This window comes from Cheilinus undulatus, linkage group 6 (assembly GCF_018320785.1).
Source record: "Cheilinus undulatus linkage group 6, ASM1832078v1, whole genome shotgun sequence".
Lineage (NCBI taxonomy): Eukaryota > Metazoa > Chordata > Actinopteri > Labriformes > Labridae > Cheilinus > Cheilinus undulatus.
In genome coordinates, this window is record NC_054870.1 from 45568170 (window position 1) to 45592008 (window position 23839).

At 37.5% G+C, this 23839-nt stretch overlaps 1 protein-coding gene across 1 annotated transcript in view; it reads right to left on the reverse strand.

Moving 5' to 3' along the window:
• Positions 1-23839, reverse strand: part of eys (eyes shut homolog) — a 425152-nt gene that overhangs the window by 240969 nt on the left and 160344 nt on the right. The window contains exons 24-25 of the mRNA XM_041789003.1: positions 10960-11081; positions 7950-8209 (exon numbers count right to left, since the gene is read on the reverse strand). Coding sequence (XP_041644937.1) covers positions 7950-8209; positions 10960-11081 — 382 coding nt within the window. The remainder of the gene's footprint in view (positions 1-7949; positions 8210-10959; positions 11082-23839) is intronic.

A 23839-nucleotide genomic window follows, 5' to 3' on the forward strand; every position in this document is an offset into this window, starting at 1 on the left:
TTGTTTACTACTCTTCTTAGCATCTTCTTAATCTCACAGTGATGGGAAATAAGGACATCGATGTGCTTTTGAATATCTTGTTTTAATTAAGAGGATATCAAACATTTTACAATTTCACTGTTGTCTTCAGCTATTTTTGTTTTCCCTTTTATCCATGGCACGTTCTTTTTCCCACAGTTCAGCTAATGTTGCTATTTCTAATACTGGACTTTCCTTATTTTCTGTCAAAATAAAAGCAGGCTTTATCCAAACAGGAAGTAAAGTACCAATTGCAAATTATATCAAAAGAAGTGCACATACAGTCATTTCAGCCTGAGATCACTGGGCTTTGGTGGGTCATTTTTGTACATGCCCTCCTGCATATTTTAATAAACACTGCAAAGCTGTCTCCTACTGCGTCAGTGGCTCTCAACCATTTCTCCTCATGTCCCCCTGACACTCCAGGCACCCACTTAGAAAAATTGAAACTCAATTTTAATGTTTTTTGCTGGTAAAATCCCAAAATAATAGGCCAACTTACTTAAAAGGTTCTTGCCAACAAAAATTGCTTTATAATCTATCCATTATTACCATGGCGTATCAAGCCCCACTCTATAAAAATAAAATAAAATAAAAATATATAGAGGATCTCTTCATTTTCAAGATGAAAACTTAGACATTAAATAATGTTAAAACTTAACATTTAAATAATTAATCTGAAGTCATTATACACATCTATTTTCATTCATTTGATTCCTGACTCAAGACAATGGTAAAAACCTTCACATAATGGCCCTTGATTTAAACCTCTATTTGCAAATGCATAATAACTGAATTACAAGCAAGTGCTAGAAATGTTTGGCAGCCCTAGTTTCAACATCCAGAATTGCTATTTTCATAGTTTGTTTAAATAAATACATTTGTGCATGCATGCTGATTGTATAGGCTTCATTTTTTTCACCAAACTCTTCCAATAGTATCTCTACCATTCTTTTGTGCCTTTCTTTTCTTATGTATTTTCCACCAAACACTAGAAAAAAATCATCCTATATTACAACCAGCACTATATTAGACCAAACAAGGGCTGAATAATTTTGAAAAAATACATAATTGTGATATTTTGGACTTGCATTGCAAACTAGGATATGAATTGTTGTATTGTCATTCTCATATTTAATAAGAAAAAAGTATAAAAATGAAGAAAGTCTGATTTTTCCCAGACCATTCTAAAAAAAAAGCACTTGGATGATTACATAATTATCTAATGCATAACATGTTTGCTGCAAAGAATAGTTTTAAATTGGTATTCTGACATAAATTTCAGGTTAAAGAAATATTGCACCATCTGCGATTTGAAAATTGCAGCAGGTTATATTGCGATTTCATGTAATTTTTGATCAATTGCCCAGCCTTAGTGCAAACACACCTACGGTCAATTTAGAGCCACAAAAACAAGCCTGTCCTTGGACTGTGGGAGTAAGAAGTACCTGCAGGGAACCCCCTGGATGCACATAGAGAACATGTAAATTTCACAGAGAAAGCCCCTTATATGATATATTTACATGAGTACTATTTAAATTTGTATTCCTTTATTTCTACTACTACATGGGATATAAAAACAAGTGTTTGAACCCATCTATCCTCAGGGATTAATTAACTAGCCTTTAAGGATTCTAATAAAAGTCAAATTTTTATTTAGTTTTTAGTTTCAAAAATTAAAAATACTTATGGTTTTCAGGATTTGATAATATTTTTGGCCTATGTTTTACAAATGCCAGTCATAAACATTGTTTGAGGAAACTCCAAGAAATTACATCACAAGTCCCTGGCGCTGCCAAACTGAGCATCGTGCCAATTAAAGAAGCAGGTGTTCTTTAATGATATGTGTGTTTTCCCATGTTATATTTATGTACTATATATGCCTTCAACTCAATCCCCCGTATTGTGCTTTTTTTTTTAACACAGTGCCTCTACCTACACAATAAAAAAAACGCCGAATGCACAGTAAAGTGTTGAATAAAGTGGCTAATTGGGGAGGATTTTATGACAAGTTAACCTTGGTAATGTTTACTGCGTGTCCCCCTTGACTGTGTGGGATGAGATTTGCTTATGGCAGTAAATCTTGCAGACAAATTCTAAGTTAATTAGGTCTGGGAATAATGTAAGGCCTACACAATTTTCCCTGACAAATAACCTACACTGAGTGGTGAATAACAAGTCTGTAAAATATTTTGCACTGGAATGGAGCCATGTGTTGTATAAGAGCGGTGTGTTTGTTGAGTAGTAGCTATGTAGGAAGGATTTATGGTGAATAATAATGGAGTAGTGAGTCACAATGCTTGTGTGAAGAGAAAACGACCAAGCCCACGCAAAGCTCTTGGTGTAATGTATGCAGCCAGCGCCTAATTTCCTATTCCTCTCCAAGGAAGCTTCTGAAACTCACCCAGATGCTCTATTTATATCCAGAAACATCTTTTCATCTCTGTCTGATAGAGCCATTAGGAAGAGAAGAAACCTAAAGCATCTTAGCCTGCAAACTTAAAGGTCTGAATAATAAAACGTGTAATCTTAAAACTAAAAAGGGGTTCTTGATAAACGTCAAAACATGTCACTTCATCAAAGCTGGCTGTCATTTTAACGGTCACATCACTAATGGAGGTGTTTGTCAACCAACAGAGCTGTTGAACATAAAATAGACTCTGATGTGTGAGATTCTGAGTGTGCGATTTCAAGTCTGAGTCATTTTTAAATATTTGTGTTGATGTGCAAGAGAGAGGGAACTACAAGTCTATTTCACCTGCACAAAGTGAGCTGATTCATTCTTCTGTGTGGGCTGCCAGAGTAAATATTTAGCCATATTTTTGGCATAATTTTGCGGAAAATTCCTGTTTATGCACCCACTGAGCATTTGACCAGACAGTAAAGAAGGGAATTGGGCTGCAAGACGGGTGGGCTGTTTTGCCTGTAGCACGCTCCTACAAACACTGCATAAGAGAAACAGAAAAATGTGCTTTTTCTGCCCATGTATCTGCATCATATGAATGCAGAAATATCCTTAAGTAACCTGCTAGATATTGCACTATTAAACCCTACAAAAAGACACAAGTCTCTGAATCTTTTCAGTGGTAAATAGCATATTATAACTTTATTTCTTTAAGTATCTTATGAATGCTTTCTACACCAAGATTTTCCAAGGATTACAGTAAAGTACTGTAATTACCATGCATACATTTTTGTCTTAAAGTGCAATGAAAAAAGCTTAGATGTTAGAAGGAAAACATTCTTTAACACTCTTAAAATTCTTTGAACTCTAGATATCTATTTTTCAAATTGTTGTTTGTTTTCAAAAAGCCTGGTTGTTTCCCTTTTAAATGGTGCCACATTTGTAAGAAACATGCATTCATGGGATGAGCAGCAGAGCTGAGTATGTGGGTTGGGCCCATAAAAATTTTGCCGAATCTTCTCTGCCAGTGCCAAACAACTGCCACTGACTCTTGTTTGGTGGATTGGATAATTGAAGTTTGAAGAAACCAGACAGCCTACGGTTCCTTGGTGCTGACAGGGTGAGGAAACGATGTCCCTTCTTGGGAAGCCCCCTTCACGGCCTGTCTGTGACATCCCCCGTTATGGACCTTGGCCATCACTTTGGAGAAGTGGCTCACTTCATATAATGCCGCAACAACAGAACAACAGCTTGAGGTTGCCCTATTGTACCGATTCTTGGGGCAGACACCTGCTGACCACTGTAGCAGGGCCCATGCTCACAGGTCCATCGAGCTGTGAGCTTGTTCTTTTTTCTTTTTTTTTTTTTTTTTTTAGTTGCCTCCACATCTAAAACTTCATGGTTTTGATTTAACTTTTTCAGCACTTCTTTGGCTCTTTTATTCATCATCTCCTTTACATTATTTTCTTTACTCTGTTGGGGTGCAGGCATTAACTGTTTTTAAGCAACCAATGTCACCATTCCAGGGCCGGTTGCTGAGGAGCATCCCCACAGCGTGATGCTGCCACCACTGTGCTTCACAGTGGGGATGGTGCATTTGAGGTGGTGTGCAGCGTTTTGTGTCCGCCAAATATAACGTCTTGTCTGATGGTCAAAAGAGCACTATTTTGGTCTAATCAGACCAAAAAAACTTTTTTTGACTTGACCATGGTGTCTTTTGGCAAACTCTAGTTCAGATGTGAGTATTCTTTATCAGTGGCTTTCTCTTTGCCTGATGAAGAACCTGAGCAACAGTTGTTGTCTGCAGCGTCTCTCCCATCTCAGCTGCTGAAGCTTTTAACTCCCTCAGAGTAGTCATAGATGTCTTGGCGTCCTCTCTCACTAGTCTCCTTCTTGCACAGTCATTCAGTTAGTGATGATAGATTTAACTGAACTCTGGCAGATGTTCTGAGCCTTTAATTTTTTTTTTGTATCCATCCCCTGACTTAAAGTTTTCAATAACCTTTTCTCTGAGTTGCTTAAAATGTTTCTTTGTCTTCATGGCATAATGGTAGCCAGGAATACTGATGAACTAGTGACTGGACCTTATAGACATAGGTGTCTTTATACTACAATCACTTGAGACACAGGTCACTAATTGTGAGACTACTAGCACCGATTAACTGGACCTCTGTTGAATTAAGTCAGTCACTTTAAAGGGGGTAAATATTTATGCAATTTACATTATTCTATTTTTCAGTTTAACAGATAGTACCTTTTAAAAATCTGTTCTAAATTTAACAATGAAATAGTTTTTTTTATTTGTCAAAAAAGCCATATTATATTGACCAGGATTGATTTATTAAACCAATAAAAGGTCAAACATCCATGAATAACTTTTATAGGCACTGTCGAGTAAGGAGGCTTTTATTGCCCTTGAAATTACCAGTGAAAGGTACAACAAACTGAGTACAATAATCTAAATTAAACTTGAACGATATTTGAGTATGTGTAATTTCTTACCTTCCATCCATTGTGGGTAATAACAGTGAACTTAGCTGCTTTCAAGAAATCTGAGTGGTGAAATCTAGTAGGTACATTATAGTTTTGCTACAGAGTTAATTGTGGCAATGAACACAGCCCTCACTGTAAATTTGTGCAGACTTTTTCTTTGGCTTGACAAATAAATCACTTCAAATAAGTAATATGTTTTCAAAATCAATAGCTTGTTTCAAATCATTAATTTCCTGATAAGCAGCCATGACATATGTGAGACAGTGTAGAGTGTACTAGATTTTACAGACAACCCTCTGATCTTCTTAATGTTCCATTACATCCATATCAACCCTTCATTATACATTATTACTGGAGTAATGTACAAACAGAAATGTACACTTACAGCTTGAAGTACACTTCAAGCTTGATCACAATGGAATGCAAAGGAAAACAAACATGCCATCCCTGGCCTCAAATGCTTTTTTTTTTTTTTTTTTGCTTTTATTCAAAGTTATCAAGAGAAATCTAACCAAGGTAAATCAAAAGATAAGTTCTTCTTATAATACCTGAACTTTTTAAAGGCTGAAAACCTCAGAACAAGCTGTACTGACATGTTCCTTATTACCTGCGCACATGTGAACCTCACAGCAGAAGGCTTTCATTGAGTGACAGGAGAGGGCAGGACAACATGAAACTCAGGTATGGACAAAGCCACAGCATCCAGTGCTCAGTTGTGTTAAGTTTTCCAGATATTTCTACTCAGGACTGAATCCAACTTCATGCCAGAACTTTAAAAGAGGGGTGGTAAACTTCATGCACAGTCTGGCTAGATAATGTGTCTTTTAGCACTCAAAAATGTAGCCAACCTGAAGTATTTAAGGACACTTTCAGAGTTTCATGTTTGGCTGACTTTTCTGGCTATTCTTTACAAAAAATGGGAATCAAACAAACATCAGACCAAAAATGGAAATGACCACTCTCTATCCACAAAAACTATTTTAGTAGATCTTAACTGGTAGGTTAAGGCCCAAAAGTGGGTCACAGGGATGATTTCAGTAGGGCGCAAATGTGCTCATGGGTGGAAACAATGTGGCAATGAGATTTTATGGAAGCCCTAAGACAGGAATGTCAAACTTAATCACACCAGGGGCCGAATTCTGAATTTGGGTCCAACCGGAGGGCCAAACAGGGTCCACATTTAACCATAAACTGTCAACCTCATTATCACCAGCAATGAATTATGGGGGGAAAACACCTTAGCACTGATGATACGTGATTTTGAGATTGAAAAAAGTCAAAATGATAAGTTTAAAGGCTTAAAATCAGATACAAATTCAAACATATTAGTTTAAAGAGTCAAAACATGGCATTTAAGGTAAAAAGAATGATTTTAAAAGGCACATATGTGAGATAAAAAAATTGAAATCATGAGTTTTAAAGGTCAAAATGTGAGATCAATTTCAAAATCATTGGCTTAAACCACCAAAGTGTGAGGAAAAAATATACATTTTTAGTTGAAAAGGTCAAAATATTTCTTCAAATTTAAATTTAAGGATCTAAAAGGTCAAATTATGACATAAAAGTCAAAGTAAGGAGCCATAAAGGTCAAAACGTGAGAAAAAATTCATAATCATGAGTTCAAAAGGTCAAAATATTACTTAAAAAGGATCTAAAAGGTTAAAAAATAAGATAAAAGTCAAAACTGTGAATCAAAAAGGACTACACACAAAATAGAAAGTTAAAACCATAACTTTGAGTCATAACTGTGAGATGCAAAATTAAGAATATGAAATGAAAACAGAAATGTATTTTCCCACATTCCTGACTTTTTTCAAATTTCATTAACTTTTTACTTTTTCCTAATTTTTATAACCTAACAAGGATATTTAAATCATCAGGGTTAAGTTTACATGTTTGAACTAGAGGAAATCTGCAGACCTCAAACCAATGAGCTAGTTCTAACAAAACTATGATCTGATCTGGTGGGCCGGGTATGACTGTGCCAAGGGCCGGATTTGGCCCCCCGGCCTTGAGTTTGACACCCCTGCTCTAAGAGGACATATTTGTATTCCTTACTGTAATAGCGCATGCATGTAAGCATGTCCTCAGAGGGCTCCTTTAATGATGTACTTCTAGACATGTCCATTTTGTCGGATTTCTTTTTGAATTATGTTTTGTTCCTTCTTAGGACTAAACTTCAGCATTTTCCATTAAATAGATTTGAGTGGCTGAATTTTTTTTTGGAAATGTAAGCTGCAATTTCTCATAAGAACGAGGTGGTGGGTCCCGAGGTAAGACCAGTAGAGAACCACTGGACTATTTGTTCCTCCAAGTCTAAAGCCTGGTTCAGACTAAAGATCTGTGACACACTGAGATTGTTTAAGAACATTGCAGGAGACAGTTGCAGCTGTTGCAGCTCAAATCTGGCTGGCTGACTGTGATACCTGCGATTCAGTCACCAACAGCTGGTTTAAGAACATAAGGTTATTATCAGCTGTTCCTCCGATGAAATACTGTCTCGGTAGTTAGTGTTTGCTTTGCTCATTAGAGGCAGCAGCAGTTTATCTAAATGCTGAAACTGGAATAATTGGGGAAAACTGTCAAAAAATGGAATACCTCTGGCCTGAAGCTCACAGCACAAGTTGGCCTGTGTCTGGATATTCTCATTTTTATAAAATTACTTTCTTGACTAAAGCAGAGCTGCAACTGTAGCAAGTAGCTTGCCATCACTGCCTTCACTCATTACTAATAGTAATATGCAGCTGCAAGAAAGCCAAGAATGCAAAAGTGCAAATTGAAGCACAGAGAGTCATTGCTATGATGCAATGGTGGTGAAGATGCACGCTGAAATAAGACATATTATTTGTTTTTCTTTGCCCTTTTGATTTCAAATGCACGTTTACTCATGATTTTTAAAGAAAAGTTTGTTTGAATTTAAAGAACTTACCTTGTAAACGTTGTCTTGGTGAGACTAAATGTTAGGGGATAGGATTCAGAGAGTGGGCTTTAAAAAGGCATTATTAGTATGGTCTGTGGCTGTGTGCTAACCCACCAGCTGGGCATCTGCAGAAGGCTGTTCCATTGGAGCGTGTCAGGCAGGTGGAGTTGTTCAGGCAGGGATTGTGGAGGGGGTCACACGGGTCATAAGGCTGGTTGCACAAGGGCCCGCTGAAGAAGGGGGGACAGGTGCAGGAGAACTCCCCAGGTACGTCTGACTCCTGACACTGAGCTCCATTTAGACAGGGCCCAGAATCACACTCATTCACATCCTCTGCACAGTCCACACCTGTCCAGCCTGGCGAGCACAGACACCTTGGATACACAGGAGAGGAGAAAAGGCACTGTCATGTGAAAAATAGACAACCATGAACAACTAATTTTCAGGTTTTGATGGTCAAAGCTCCTGTGATAGCACTGATGCCTCTTCATGAGATACAAAAATAGGACCATCAACATAGATGGGAGTAGATTGTGCCTTTAAAAGTTATTCATAATGGAACCACTGCTGCAGGGTAGGTGTCAGACAAAGAAGTAGACAGCATGCTGCAGAAACATTATCTTTTTTTATGTTTCACAACAAATGTAGACAATCAGTGACAAAAATGACTGTAAAATGACAGAGGGATATATTCTGTGTTAAAAACTATTATTATACATATATTACATATTATACATATATTACACATACATACCTGTCATATTTGTCTCAGAGACCATTCAGCATCATGAAGTGCTTTAATGCGGACTCTTTCATTTTCAGTGAGCTCTCCACGTTTTATCAGTTTGAACAGGAATGAGGAATTTCAAACTGAATTCACCCAAATTTGAGCCGGCTCACTGGGCTTCTCTGAGAAGTCAGAAATTAATCAAGCATAACTTTCAACCACTAAAACTCATTTTTCTCTTCAGGAATCCAAGTAAATAACTATAATTTGACATATTATTTAAGAAATAATAATTTACTATTTTTTCAGTTTTATTGTAAATCAGTGAATTTGAAAATTCATGGATAACAACAAGAATTATATTTTAGCATTCAAAATATCATTTGGGTTAAAGAGCTTCTACATATTGGTGTATTAACCATTGCAGAAACCTAAAAAATGATTTTGGTAATTACCAATGCTGTTCATTTAGGGCAGCTATGGCATAAACCTTACTTTGGTTAGGGTTAGGGTGGTCTAATAAATTTGTTAAGCACTGTAATTATATATATATTTCTGCTTAAGTTTTGAAAAAAAAATTCTGTAAACATGGGACTGTTTCAGACAATGTCCACACAAGCAGGGAACTACTGAAAAAGACTGAAAACGCTGTAGTATATATGTCAAGCCTGTGAGTGTTGCTGTAACTCTGCCATGGAAATGCACCAAAAGAGAGAAGAGGATTATGTAAAACTGCCCATAACTCTCTCCTGGTTGCCCTTCTGGTTGTTCTCTGCGATGATCTAAGAACATCTAGTGTATGCTGTTCTCCATGACCATTTGTTGTTTGCGCTGTTGGTAAAGGTGCATAAAATTTTGCTGTAAAAGCCACAATAAGCTCAGTGGCTTCTGCAGCACCAACAGAACCCTGTAATCTGCCGTTGTTGTTTTGGTTTGACAGGCACATGCGGCTTAAGTGGGCTACGCTATGTATGACATAATCGTTTCAAGAAAGATGCGGTTGGCTGTCCACACAGAGACGAAATGGTAAGCGTTCAAAGATTTGTTCACTCTAAGACCCTCAAGAAGTAGCATTTACAGCCTCCCAAAACTCTGTTTTCGTGTGGATGAAATGTCAATACAACAAAAACCTGTTTGCGAATACTCCTGTATTTGTCTCCGTGTGGACGGGGCCTAAGAGAGAAGGCACTGTTGTGACCTCTATTACTGGAAAAAAAATAAATAAATAAAAGATTTAACACTAAAACTTACTAAAACTAGAATTTACAAAAACGTTCTTGTAAAAGACAGAAAAAACTAAACCAAACAAATCATTTGTAAAAAAGAATAAAAATGACGAAAAAAAAAGCAAAATCTAAAACTATAATAACTTTTACAGTCATGCTGATTGCACTGTTGCAATGCTGTAACATTACTGAATATCACAGTGATGCTATGTATCCATCCAAAGGCATAATGGCAGCCATACTTTGTTACAATGCTTTGGCAGAATTGCACTGTGTAAGGTGCCAACAACTGATATAATTTCATCTAATCATTAACATGACAAATCCAAGACAAATTTCCTCAAGAAGACAACAAAATTTACTGTATCTATCGTATCGTATCGTATTGTATCGTATCGTATCGTACACTCTAAACCATTTAGGATACTACAAATATTTTTTTTTTGCCCTCAGTGAAACAGATTGTTAGAAGCCAGAGAGCCCAAAGACTTTAGCATCTCTAAACTTCAGATTCAAATGTTCCACTGGATACCTTTTTAGCAGTACACAGTGCTACTGTACATGTATTGACTCTGCACTTCAAGACCCTTGTGTGGGATCGTGCAGGAACTTCAGAGGTTAATTGAACTAGTGGTCAGAGCAGCTTTTAATTCTGGACAGCTGAATGTAGGACACAGGAGGTTAGAGCACTGAGAGGGGATTAAATGGAAATGTATGCAGGCTAGACACAGACAGAGATAGAGGGATGGGAATAAGGAAACAGAGATGGAGGCACTGTGTATGTGTGGAAGTGTGAGCTGAGGTTTCTGCTCTTAATGCAGGTGAATATTCCACTTGGTGGCAGTGAGTACCCAAGCACCACATCCACTCTCCCCTGCATTCCCTTTCATCCTCAACTTTTCCACCTGAAGCAGTTTTACGTCTCCCCAGCGAGCAGGGGGCATTAGCTGGAGCAGATACACCAGCTTTTTCCTCCAATGAGTCACAGATCCCCTGAAACCTTTTCATGCTGTGAGCCATTGATTGACTCATTTGTTTTACCTGCCATCTGCAATTCATTATCCCCGGCTGCCAGTGGAAGGACATATTGCTATCTCTGAACGGCGTCTTTCTCTGCATTTATTAAGTGAGTGATGCACCTCGTGAGGACAGCGCCCTCGAGCATACCTACTTGTAGCCGTTGAGAAGGTCTGTGCAGGTGGCGTTGTTTTTGCAGGGCTGTGATAAACATTCATCAATTTCTTGTTGGCAGAACTCCCCCTCCCAGCCGGAGTGACACACACACTCATAACTCTGCAGCAAAAATAGGAAACACCATTGGAACAACATTTAAATATCGTGACAACATGCATTTGCAATTGTAATTTGGTTAGTTAAGATTCTAGCATTCAAAACTGCCTTACAAAAGATTACTATAGAGCTTTTGTATGTTCAGATGGAATAACTGAGAACTGAACTGTTATGTCACAGATAAAGGGCATTCTTATTTATTAAGATTTGTCTTAAGAGTGTATATTTGCCTAAAAATAACATAAAAAAAGATCTGAAATTAACAAGCATGCAGCTGGAAAATTAGCACACTTTATTGCACGGTTAGGGTTCTCTCTAAGTTCATGGTTAATTATACCTGCTTCATTCGAGTAAACAAGCAATTCCTATTCATATTCTTGATAAATATAATCTCAATTTTCTCAAATTAATTGTAAAAAACACCTTAAACTCAAAAAAGATCCATGACACCAAACATTTATGCTTTAATTCATCTGTGTAGTCAGGTTTTAATATTTAAGAAGCTACAGAAAACATTTAAAAAGTACAAAAATTACAAAGACAGTAATAAACAGCATTCAGAAAATATAGAAAAGGGGAAAACAGATGATTGAAAATGTTTAACTGTCACACTATTCCTGGGAATTTCTGATTCTGTTTGTATGCATATTATCATATAATATCTTCAGTTTCTAATTTATGTAACTATAGTGTAATAATTATAATGGCAACACAAGACATTAAACAGAACTAAAAATATTCACTATAAAAAATGAAACAAGTTTATAAAGGTGTAATGAGACAGCAGGGGGAATGTCTTTCCATGCACCCTGATCTTTCTCATCATGGTAAGAGTGGTCTACTTAAAGTTGCTATGCTGGACAAAATACAGTGGTTCCCAAAGTGTGGGTCGTGTTCTCTGAAGAGGGGTCCCAGGATGCTTTTCAAGAAAACAAATAGAAACATAATATGTTGTAAAGTGGTACATTTTTTCCAGTATTGTGAAAAAAAAATGTAAAAATGAGTTCTATAAAAAATAAAACATATCTATTAAGTGTGATGTGTGCTGAAATAAAAGTAAAATGTACAAAAACTCCCTAAAAGGTAGATTAAAATTAGAGCGGTCAACTTTAACGTGTCAACGCTTGTGATTAATTTTGAAAGCTTAACACGTTGAAAAAATAATAACGTAATTTAGTCATATGACTAAGTTTGACCACAGCTTGCTCCCGTAGTCCTCCAGCATGGATGCCAGGGGAGGATCAGATGAGAGGAGGGTCAGACACAGCCAGCAGTGATGAGTGAGGAGACAGACCCAGGTCTGCTTAACGGCAATTTCCTTTTTAAAAGCTGGAGAATGTTAGTTAAGCTCAAACCAAAACCATGGGTACATGCTGCAGTGATGAACTGTCTCTACACTGAAGCACAGCGAGTCTGAAGTACCAACTTCAGGCAAATAACATCTTTGCAAGTGTTAGGAAAGACGCTAACAACAACAAGGGATCAAGCCATGGTCATCCCACTCTGTTCAGCTGCTTCATTCATATATATATATATATATATATATATATATATATATATATATATATATATATATACATATATATATATATATATATATATATATGTATATATATGTATATTAAGAGTGCTGACTCATAACAGCCACACACGATATTAAAAGAGAACTAAAACTACTATACACAGATGAAACCAACTAATTAAAGGGGGGTAAGCACCGCCCACATGTTCGGTTGGCCCTCCCCGCCCGTAAGAAAGTTCCACGCTCCTCTCCTGATTTCCTCTCAGCTGCCAGCTGAGATGCTGGATTGCTCAGTGGGTTACCCTGCTGACTTTGGTCTGGGAGATTGATGGTTCAAATCCCAAGTCCATGTCCAGTTTGAGCTCTTGCACAAGGTCTTTAACTTTGGATTAAAGACCTAAATACACTGTAACATCAGGAGTGCCATATCCATTTCCTAAAAGGGGCGGAGTCAGACAGCTCAGTATCATTTGAAACCACAGACACAGAAACAGCTCATTCTGAGCAGGGCTGAAACTGAGGAGCTTTTAGACATGCAAAAATCCAATACTGGAGTCTTTTATCAGCAACAAACTTCACACGTATGACTTGGGGAAAAATATAAACTTGTCTTAAAGGGTAAAATATGTGACCTTTAAAATGTATCAACAAAGCCAGAGGGTAAACCTGGTTACTGATATAGATTTGTTTCAGTAAAGGGTTTTTGAGAGCAAAAGTAAACTATTTATAGTGGCCACAAAACTTAACAGCAGAGCTTTAAATTATTGTGTATAAAGTGTTTCATTTTGCTTTTATGCAGCAAAGGGGACATTTATAACTTGCATTTAATAGTGGCTATAACTGATCAAATATTCTTAATTGTTTCTTAAAAATACTGGACTGGTAACCTCCCATCTCCAAACACAATCTCTTAAATATAGCAACACTTTATATCTAGACTCTAAATTTGGGTTGTTTTCATAATTTAATAATAACTTTAAAAAAATAGCTAGACAAAAACATTAAATGAAGTGAAAACTAAGTCTACATAAAGTTGGAGACAAATGCAAATGCCTTTTTAATGGCCCAGTCGGGGGTTGGGGGGATTTCCTTTATGTATATAGGCTAGTTGCCTCAAACTAATTCAGGAAGAGCATTGTCTAGCCAAATTAAAATAAAACTAAATATTACTGTATGTAAAAGACACAGATGAGACCAGTTAATTAAGCTGTTATGCTGCAGGGCATTCTTAGCTATTTACTACATTACTATATTTTCATAAGAAAAATAATTAAGGTACCAAGAGAAAGCATTTAAATGGCTATAGAACATTTTAACAGAACTAAAGATGATAAAAACTGTTCAATTTTCACAAAAATGTTGCAGAATAAATGCACCAATCCACACACCATTATTTATAATAAGGTTACAACACAAAGTAGTTGGAAAGATCATGTTTCCATCTATTATATATATATAATATATTATTTAATAAATATCTTAACAACTTTATTTATTCAATTTTCTCACCATAAACTGAATGATTTTTTTTTCCATCATGTCACATTTGAATGGCATCATGGCATCTTATTTACATTCCCCTATAAGCCACTTTATGGAGCTCACTGTGAACATATAGCATAGCTGTCTGGGTAAGGGATTGTACTCAGTGTATGTACAAGTTTTCCAATGATAACTGCAGCATAAAGTACTAACTTTTCTCTGTTCCCTTTCATTCCTATCGGCTGTCCTCTACTTCCTGCTTCCCATTCAGAATCGCCTGATTACTAACAATGTATGGAAGTGGGTTTTGATCTCCATCCCTAGTTATAAATCAAGATATTGTTATCGTATTTTGTTGTCAATGTGTTAACCATGTATGCTATCATCTCAGTTCAGTAATGAAAATAAGAATGTCACTGAACTCTGAACCAACACAGCAGTACTGCCGAGTGTCAAAGCTGGGAAATACAATGCAATTAGATACAAGCTTCATGATCTAATGCAGGTCATGCTTCATATTAAATTTTAGAGTTTGCTGCAGGTCAATGAGACACTGACATGGGCTGCAGTGGGCCAAGGGTCAAAGTTTAGGTGTCCCAAACTAAGCAGACTGCAGCCTTGTGTGGGACTCTTTTCTTAATCACTCTCTTGCTGGATTTCTGACCATAACTGCTCACTCCCACCACAACAGATTCTGACAATCCATGTCACCTATTCAGAATAAAAGACAGTGCTTTGAATTAAAAGAATGGAAATATTAATGTGTTTACTTAAGCATCATCTTGACAAAGTTTCCTCTCCGAATGAAGGAAAAGCCAAAAAAAAAACAAACAAACAAAAAAACAACCGCAACACTCCCATCATCATCATGCATAAAGGAGTCACACACAAATAATAATAATAATAAAAAAGCCGAGACCCTCAGACTGATTTAACTTATGACTTAGTAATAGCAATTTAAAAGTTAATATTAACAAACCTTCTTTATACATCATTTATTACTTTTGTTTCCAGGCCATACAGAGGTGGAATTGTTTCCTAAACTCTGGAAAGTTCATGAATCATAAAAGCTGCAGCACATTTTCATCAGCTCTCACAGACAGCAGGTTTATTAATGCCATGCTGTTACCAAACCATTATTATATGCATAATACAATAAGGCCACTTTGCATGAAAAGAGATGGCTTTTATCCCAAATAGCTTCATAATGGCTCAGCATCTCCACGCACTGCTACATGTTTGCGTTAATTGCACACAATAAAGGTGCATTAAAGCTGTGCCTTTTGACTTATTTACAAAGTTCTAGAGTGTGCACTTTATTGTGGAGCCTTAACAAAGCATCACACCTTTTGACTGCATGGAGACCGACACATATTCTTGTTATCTTCTTTAGTGTGAGCAAAGAGAAGTGCTCTAAAGAGAGCTTACTGTGATCTGAGATTGTGGAGCAGGTGTATCATCACATCCATTACATGTTTCCTTGTGGGCGTGTTTAACAGAGTCCAGTTATTTTCCACCTCCGTCACTTTTCCTCTCAGTTACAAAGAAAAAATAGACTCATGAGGCGGGTGTAGTTTGCATCTTTTAGCGTGTGTTTGAGAGTGATGGCCGTCTCCTCTTTGGCACTATGGCGGAGTGAGCATGTGTATCATACAAGGGAAGTAATGTTATGGCAGCCAAGGGCGCAACAGTTTTTGATTTAAAAAAAAATTTGTACATATTTATGATTTTTTAATGGCACCAGTTTTGAGGCAGTGCACCCAAAAAGTCTTCTGTGAGGTTTAAGGACAACTGGACTAATGGTGGGGCATGCAAATCAAGACAGAAGCACAGACAGACACGCTGCCAAGATGACACCAGCAAATTAGGCTGTTACAGTGCAATGGAAGGAATTCTTGATTCTTTATAGCATATGCAGGGATTTTGGGTACAAGCATCTAGGATTTAAACTGGCCACAGAAGAAAAAATAACTACAAATAAAAGCTGTTAATGAAGCTGTTAAGCTGATCATTCTTCTCCATTATCTATACCTGTTCCATTCTTATAAACTACAATCACAGTGCTTAATTTACTTGCTTAAAATAATTACATTTTTCTTTGGAGACATTGCAGAATCAAACCTCCCACCCACAAAAAGATCTCTTCCTTGGAAATCTGTGGGATAAACATGCATGTCTTAAATCTCCACATAAGTGTTATGCAGATTTATTCCTTCCACCACCCACCAACAAAGCCTGTTTTTATATTTCATTCAAGACATAAGGCACACGCTTTATCAAGCATATATGCCAATGATATTTTTTTTCATTGGAATCAATTTTAAGAGCAAGGCAGACATAATAATGTTTGGTTTGATGTTATTTTTCTAATTCTGCACATAAAGAAAATGAACATACTGTCCTTGCTCATTTTTTGATCCTCTAAATAGAGCATCACTATGACCACTTGTCCTTTAAATCATCACTGCAATCTGCATTATGATAATTAATTATGACAAGGAAGATGAATGGTTTCTTGTCTGAATCTTTCAAAGGTAAGTTTTAAATCGAAATTCCTCTTTGCATAGAGGATGAAGCCGGTCATATGGTCAGGGTTTTTCAGGATGTTTCACTGCCAACATCCTGTCTAAAGGTCCTGAGTGCTGCTGGTTGAATGCATGCTAATCTGTATTTCATACACTGGAGGGGAGCCGTTAAACTTTGTCTGATATAATTTGTACACCATGGGCCCTTTGGTGGCGGTGGGGGAAAATGCCGTCATCTTGTGATAAATTAGATACCTCCAGGAGCCTCCAATTCCTTACCTCTGGCCATGGAACATAATCTCATTTTTGCTGCTAAGTCACCTTCAGGGACCGCAATTCTCCAAAATAAGCTAAAGCTCTATGGGACATGGTGTTCAGAGAGGAAAAGCTGCACTGTAAACAAGACTGTGTGAAGGGGTTACCAAAAAGTGTCCCTTTGAATAATGACATGAGGGGAAAAAATACATATTTGAAAATAAGAGCAATGTGACTGGAGAAATTTAGGTTGCTATTTCAATTCATCCTCCTTATCATACCCGTTTACTTTCTTGTGCAGTGCCCTTTTTGCCTTTGGATTATTTAGTTCATCTTAGAAAATTACACCAGAAATGTTTCACAAAAATCAGTGCTTGGGCAATTTTTCAGTCCTGTCAAAGAATCTTTTGACTCTGATTCATTGTACTGAGAGCCAAAAATGAGTCAGTGCTTTTAGAAATTAGAACTAAAAGGAGTTAAAACTGCAGCAATGATGTTTTTTGTTTTTTTTCAATCATTTGCCCTTAATACGGGATGACCATATTTTCACCCTGCTACCAGGGAAACCATGACCTCATGGTGTAAGTGGATTTCATCAGCACTTCTTTAACCACCAAGGAGTGTCTCAGCAGATAAAAAATCAAGCCTTGATAGCATTGGTGTAATAAAACAAATGTTCTCTTTTCAGATGGTTGCCATCAGTGTTTGCTTCACTGTGGGTTGCACCAGACCGGATGTTAACTACATTTACAGAGAGGCATCATGGCTGCCATGTATCTCCTGCATGACTGTGCATGTCCTCAATAATGAATACGATGTGGACATAGTCCACATGTGTGGTAGATTCAATGAGGGCAGAGAAGATGTGATCAGCTCAAAGCTTCTCCACATCTCTACGATATTTTATCGCCACTGCACAGACAGACATGCCTGTCAAACTAGCTGGCGACAGACAAATTATGTCTGTGAAAATAAGATCAGTGTTAAGGCCTTTGCAGAGTACATCTGTTGTTTGTGGATGATTTTTTTTGGGATTTGATAAAAATGTCTCACACTTGCACACAATCTGATGCGCTTACTTTTCCATTCATTGTAGAAATTTGCCATAATGGCAAAACAGCAGAAAATGAAGCAGTGAAGACGGCTGTGTGGCTCTGTCTCTCCTTGAAAGAGCAAAAGAAAACACTTGGTCAAATCATCTCCTATCAGAGCCAGAGGGGTCTCTTTGCAGACCTCTTGCAGAACACTACAGAGAGACACCACCCCTGTCAGAACAGAGGGGGTGTAAAATGCCAGGACAAGTATTCCCTGCTTTAGAAGTCTGGCTTTTTAGATTCATCTTTATTCATGACAAAGTCTGGTTGTTAAATTCATGAAATAACCACACTGCAAACAAAACATCATTTCAAAAATAAAAGAGAAAAAAACAGTATGAGGTCTAATCATGGAATCAAATCACATGTAGACCAGTGTTAATTTCGTCATCAAAAACTATAACTAAACATGTTTGTTGACAGCCTTTTTTTCCATGACAAAAACTAGACTGAGACAAATAAAAATAAATCTTTGATGACGAAAACTAACAAAAGGTAATGTAGTTTTCTTCAGCCATTAAAAATCTGTGATATTTCTCAACTGTGGGTAAATTTGTCAAAAAACAAAAACAAAAAAAAAAAAAACAAAAAAAAAAAAAAACAATGCTGCTGTAGCTATCCTGCCTCTCAGCTGTAGAAAGCAGGGACCCCAGGTTTGGAAGGGTGAAGAGAACACATAACCATGATTTGGTAGCAGATTTAGGCAAGAAAATAAATGCTTGGACTAAAAGTAAAGACTAAAATGTGATAGCTTTTATTGACTAAAACTAGACTTAAACTAAAAAGGATACAAATGACTAAAATGTGATTAAAACTAAAAAGCATTTCATTTAAAGAACAAAACTAAGACTAAAATTAAAAATAGCTGCTAAAATTAACACTAGTGCAGACTTGTTTTAAAAATAGTCAGGCAAACAGTGATTTTCTTTAGCTTTGTTAGTTTTAGCCAAGCAGCTAGAACAGCTAATGTTACTACATAAGATAATATATCTAGGTTAGCTTTAGCTTAAGCTATGTGAGCTTTGAAAAACATAGCTAATGCTAACATAGCTACCTAGGTAACAAAGCTATTGTAGCATAAGCTAATATAGCATTGTTAGTTTTAGCTTAACTACTTTAGCTATGTAGCTATTTAAAGTGAATAAAACATGGGTTTATGAGATCTGCAAAACTGTAAAAGGTGTATAGTCTTCAGCTACGTTACCTACATAGCTTACTTAGCTAATGCAGCTTCATTAGCTCTAGCCTTAGCTACATAAGTTGTGTGTATTAGAGTGGTTTCATGGAGATCAAGGCTTTGAACCTAACTGGAAGTGTAATCCAATTTTATTTTAAAAGTTTTAGCATGCATTTCCATCCTGAAAGAGGTGGCATCTCACAGTAGAGGTCTCCAGGAGGGGCATCTGAGAGCTGCAGGCTGCAGCCAGACTGTCTTGGACAGAGTTATTGGCACAAAATCGTGCATCATGACACTTTGCCAAGCTGGAGTGAGAGCACAAAACTCTTATCTTCAGTCTCTGTTATGTGAATGTCTGCCTGTCACAATGGCATCTACAAACACTGCTGGCAGACCCGCTTAAAGATCAAACTGAAACGTGGGGACTTCCACATCCATGCACAAAGGAAAATGTTTAGACATGAAGTGCAGGTGGTGTGTTCTGACCACCAGTCATCAGCCTGACCTGATCTGACATTACTACTTATCACTTATACTATAAGGTTAATCCTGACCTTAGAATTAACATTAGAAACTTCCTTGATGGACTCCATGTTTGTAATTTACATCCCCCTCATCAGGTTGCTGCCTCTAGTGTGCCCTCTAGTGGTGTCATCCGTTAACATGCATCATGTAAAGGCATAACTTTGCAAAGCAGATGGATACGCCCATTTCCTTGTTTTTTCACTGGCGAATCCATCTTGCAAAACTCCCATCTGAACCGTTTGGGCCCGGTTAGACAGTGACAGGACCAATCAGCAACAAGGGGCAGTACTTTCAGGTGCAGCAGAGTCGTGATGTAAACAAGCAGCAGCAAGAACTGGTACAGTTATGGAGGAAGACCTTAATGTGAGTGCTGCTAAAGCGCCAGTTTTATCAGAACTTGACAACATTTCTTCGTTAAAAGAAAAACAAAGAACAGCAGTGAGTCGTTTTCTTTTCAAAAACAACAAAAGTCGAGTACTGACATGTCTATAGTTGCCATGTTTTGCGTTATTCCTCAGTAGCTGCTGCACAGCTACGTCACATGTTTTTTTGCTCTGATTGGCCCGTAAAGATGTGATAGACAGAACGTTCATCCAATCACATTCCAAATTTTTTTCAAAGGCTCTGCCTTTTCCCAAACGTTTTCTTTTGAAGCTTTCCTGGATGGATGTGTGAAACACATCCTTCTGGCATGTCAAGTTAGTAAAGGCAAGTACATTCATAAGAACACCCATGCTGGATGCATACGTGACCTGAGGAACTGCTGGTGGAGCCCTGCTCGAAGACTTTGCCATGCAAAAATATCTCAAAATCAATTCTGAAACTCACAGGTGAAGGGAAGCAATGACTGGTGTAATGTGGTCACTTTATTTTGCTTTAAGTTAAAAGCCTGGCTGCAGCCCATGAACTCACTGCAGTCTTTTGTAAAGCTTGCTAATAACAGCATGAAAAGCATTATAAAAGCACAATTTGGAAGAAATATATGCATGGATGAGTTCTGAGTTTGAAGGAGAAAGGAATGACTTGCTTTTGGTTCGTTGTCTCAAGTTGTGCAAATCCCTGGGCTTCAAAAGAGTACTTCTGATTACTTAATTGCCAATCAATGTTAACTTTTTCCTACAGACACAAATTAAAACAGGTTATTTCAGACATAAAGATGAAAAAAAATCAAAGAAACTTTGTAACCCATATCTAATTTGAATAATTTTGGAAACTTTTGCCATTAATGAGCCGTTCCTACAGAGGAACTTTGCTGCCACAAGATGAAAGCTTGGTACCTGATAATTCTCAAAGTTAATGTAGAAAAGTTGAACCTAAATGATTAAAAAATCTTTTATGTTTGATATGTACTATAAAAATGTGGGTTTGTTGCAATGAATCCTTTAAAATGGTGCAGAAAAACTTGTTTGAGCAAATATTTCCTCCGTCTTTGTTCCTCTGAGACTCTGCAGGCTCACGGCAGAGACATGCTCGTTTTGTTAAATAGATCTCATCTTTCTTACATACATTATGCACTCATTTTCAAGAGCCCTGGCTTATTTTAAACCCAGGCATTAGGTTTGGACTACACACCAGAGGATATTTGTCTTTGTCGAATGAAGAAAAAAACAAAAACAAAACAAAACCCAAAGACTTTATATGTGACACATCTGGTTCACCAATGCAATCTGTTAGCAACTAAGCAGCTGTTGGAAAAAGGCCCCTGGTACTCTTAGCACAGTTTGTTAGCAGCTCTCAGTTCCCATGGCCTTTTTTGCAGCTGCAACAGATCAATGTTATTGGCTTAAAAAAACACTCAAATAACTACAGACGTAGGGCTGTGTGCCTTGCAAAAGTAAAACGTTGCTTTAAACCCGAGTGAGTGCATCTGTGGAGACAGACTTGAGCACAGAAGGAGCAGCAGCACTCTTGGAATAAAATGTACCGGGTTGAAGAAACCACTTGATGGTTGATGCAAAATTCACAGCCAAAATTTTCACTTTTTAATTTTTGCATTCATCATTTTAACAGCAAATTAACTGAACTCTGAAGCTTGAAGAAAGACCCCGTCTGCTATGCCTTTAAAAAAAAAAATCCTTTCTAGTAGTTTGATTACAACTGTTTTTTCTTAGTAATGCAGGTTGTGACTAATCTAAGAGTGCATTTTCTCAGGAAGTGGACTCATCTTGCTACAAGTGGCCATTTCTTTTCAACACATTATTGGACAGATATATTTATAATTGGCTGAATGCACCCACTAAGCCTTGAAGTGTATATGCTCTGACCAAAGATGGAAAACATACAGGGTCCTTGTTATTTCAAGAGATTTTCCGGGACATTTTTGTCTGCTACAACAGGAACACATCATGCCCATATAACAATGAGTTTCTTTTGTGGAGGTCTGGCTTTAAAGATAGGCTATAACCATATTATAATGATGGCTTTGTACATCTTTAACCTAATTGACCTACTTAATTAATTTTCCATATATTTTCTCCTTAAAATAATACATAATAACTAAGCTATGTGGAAAAAATAGAAGGACAATGAACTGCAACTACCAGCTTTTTTAGTTTATTTTAGATCAATCTGACCTGATGCTACTCTTAGGAAAAAGCTGGAGCTAAAGATGATCTCTTAATTTCTAGTGTTGCATTCTTGTAAATAAGAATCTTTATGTTGTCTAATATATACAGGTGCACCTGTTGTTTAATTCAGGAGGTGAAACTTCCATATTTTCTAGATTAATCATGACAAAGTGACATATTTCAATACTTTTGTTTTTGGTTTAAATGTTGATGATTACGGCTTTCAGCTCACACAAATCAAAAATCCACAATCTTAAAATATTAGTTTATCCCAAAACATCAGTCTGAAAAAGGATTAACACAGAAATGTAGCGCTTCTGTAAAACTGTCCTCAAATATGCTCTCAGTAGTTGATTGGATATTACTGTATCTATGCAACATGGCATGGAGCCAATCAGTCTGTGGCACTGCTGGGGTGTTAGCCTTTATCGCTTCTGTATAGATGAGTCTGGTGTCTCATCTTCCTCTCGACATTTCCCCAGAGATTCTCTCTAGAGTTCAGGTCAGACCAGTTGGCTGGCCAATCAAACACAGTAATACCATGGTCAGTAAACCAGTCTCTGGTAGTTTTGGCTTCCCTGTGAGCAGGTGCCAAGTCCTCCTGGAAAAGGAAATCAGTATCTCTAAAGCACAGTGGACAAACAGCAGATGACAAGGTACCCCAAACCATCACTGACTGTGGAAATTAAAAACACTGGACTTCAAGCACCTTGGACTCCGTGCCTCTCTGGTCTTCCCCCAGACTCTGGGACCTTGATTTACACATTAAATTCAAAATCTAGTTTCATCTGAAAACGGGACTTTGGACCACTGAGCAATAATCCAATTCTTTTCCTCATCAGCCCAGGTGAGAACCTTATAAAATTATCTGTGGTTTAGAACTGCCTCAACACTCAGGCCACAACACTTCTAGTTCATTTCCTGGACTCATCTGTGTGTTGGGTCTTGATCCACTGACTCCAGCCTTAGTCCACTCCTTGTGAATCTCCTGTAAGTTCTTGAATCTGCTTTGCGTTAGTTGTTATGATTCCGAGTCCATTTATTTGATGGTATTATTAATTCATGTGCACTGTTTTTATGTCATGTTTCTGGTGTGCCTTAAGCTGAGAGTGTACCCCAGGTGCAGATGGGTAGTTAGCGTGCTAGTTGCTGGTTGGCTTCATCAAAAGAGGCTGCAGGAGCAGACACAGTCGTCGTCTTTTTCCTCAGTCCCAACTTCATCACAGAGCAGATCTGTTTTTTGATGACTTGTAGATGTTAATTTTGTAAAAACTGAAATGAATTTTGGGGCTTTGCTTGTTAGTGCTGTTGCCTCACAGAAAGAAGGTTCCTGCTCTGCTTCCCGGACAGGACTTTTCTCCCCATGGGGTTCTCTCCTGGTACTCCAACTTCCTCCCACCACCATAGACATGCTTGTTAGGTCAACTGGTGACTCTCTATTGGCCGGTTTCTGTATATCAGTCCTGTGATTGACAGGGGACCAGTCCAGGTTTTATTCTGCCACTTGCCCAATAACAGTTGGGATAGGCTCCAGCCCCCCTGGGACCCACCCCGATCGGGATAAGCAGTGTAGAAAACAGATGGATGGATAACTCCATTTTTTTAAAGCTGTTT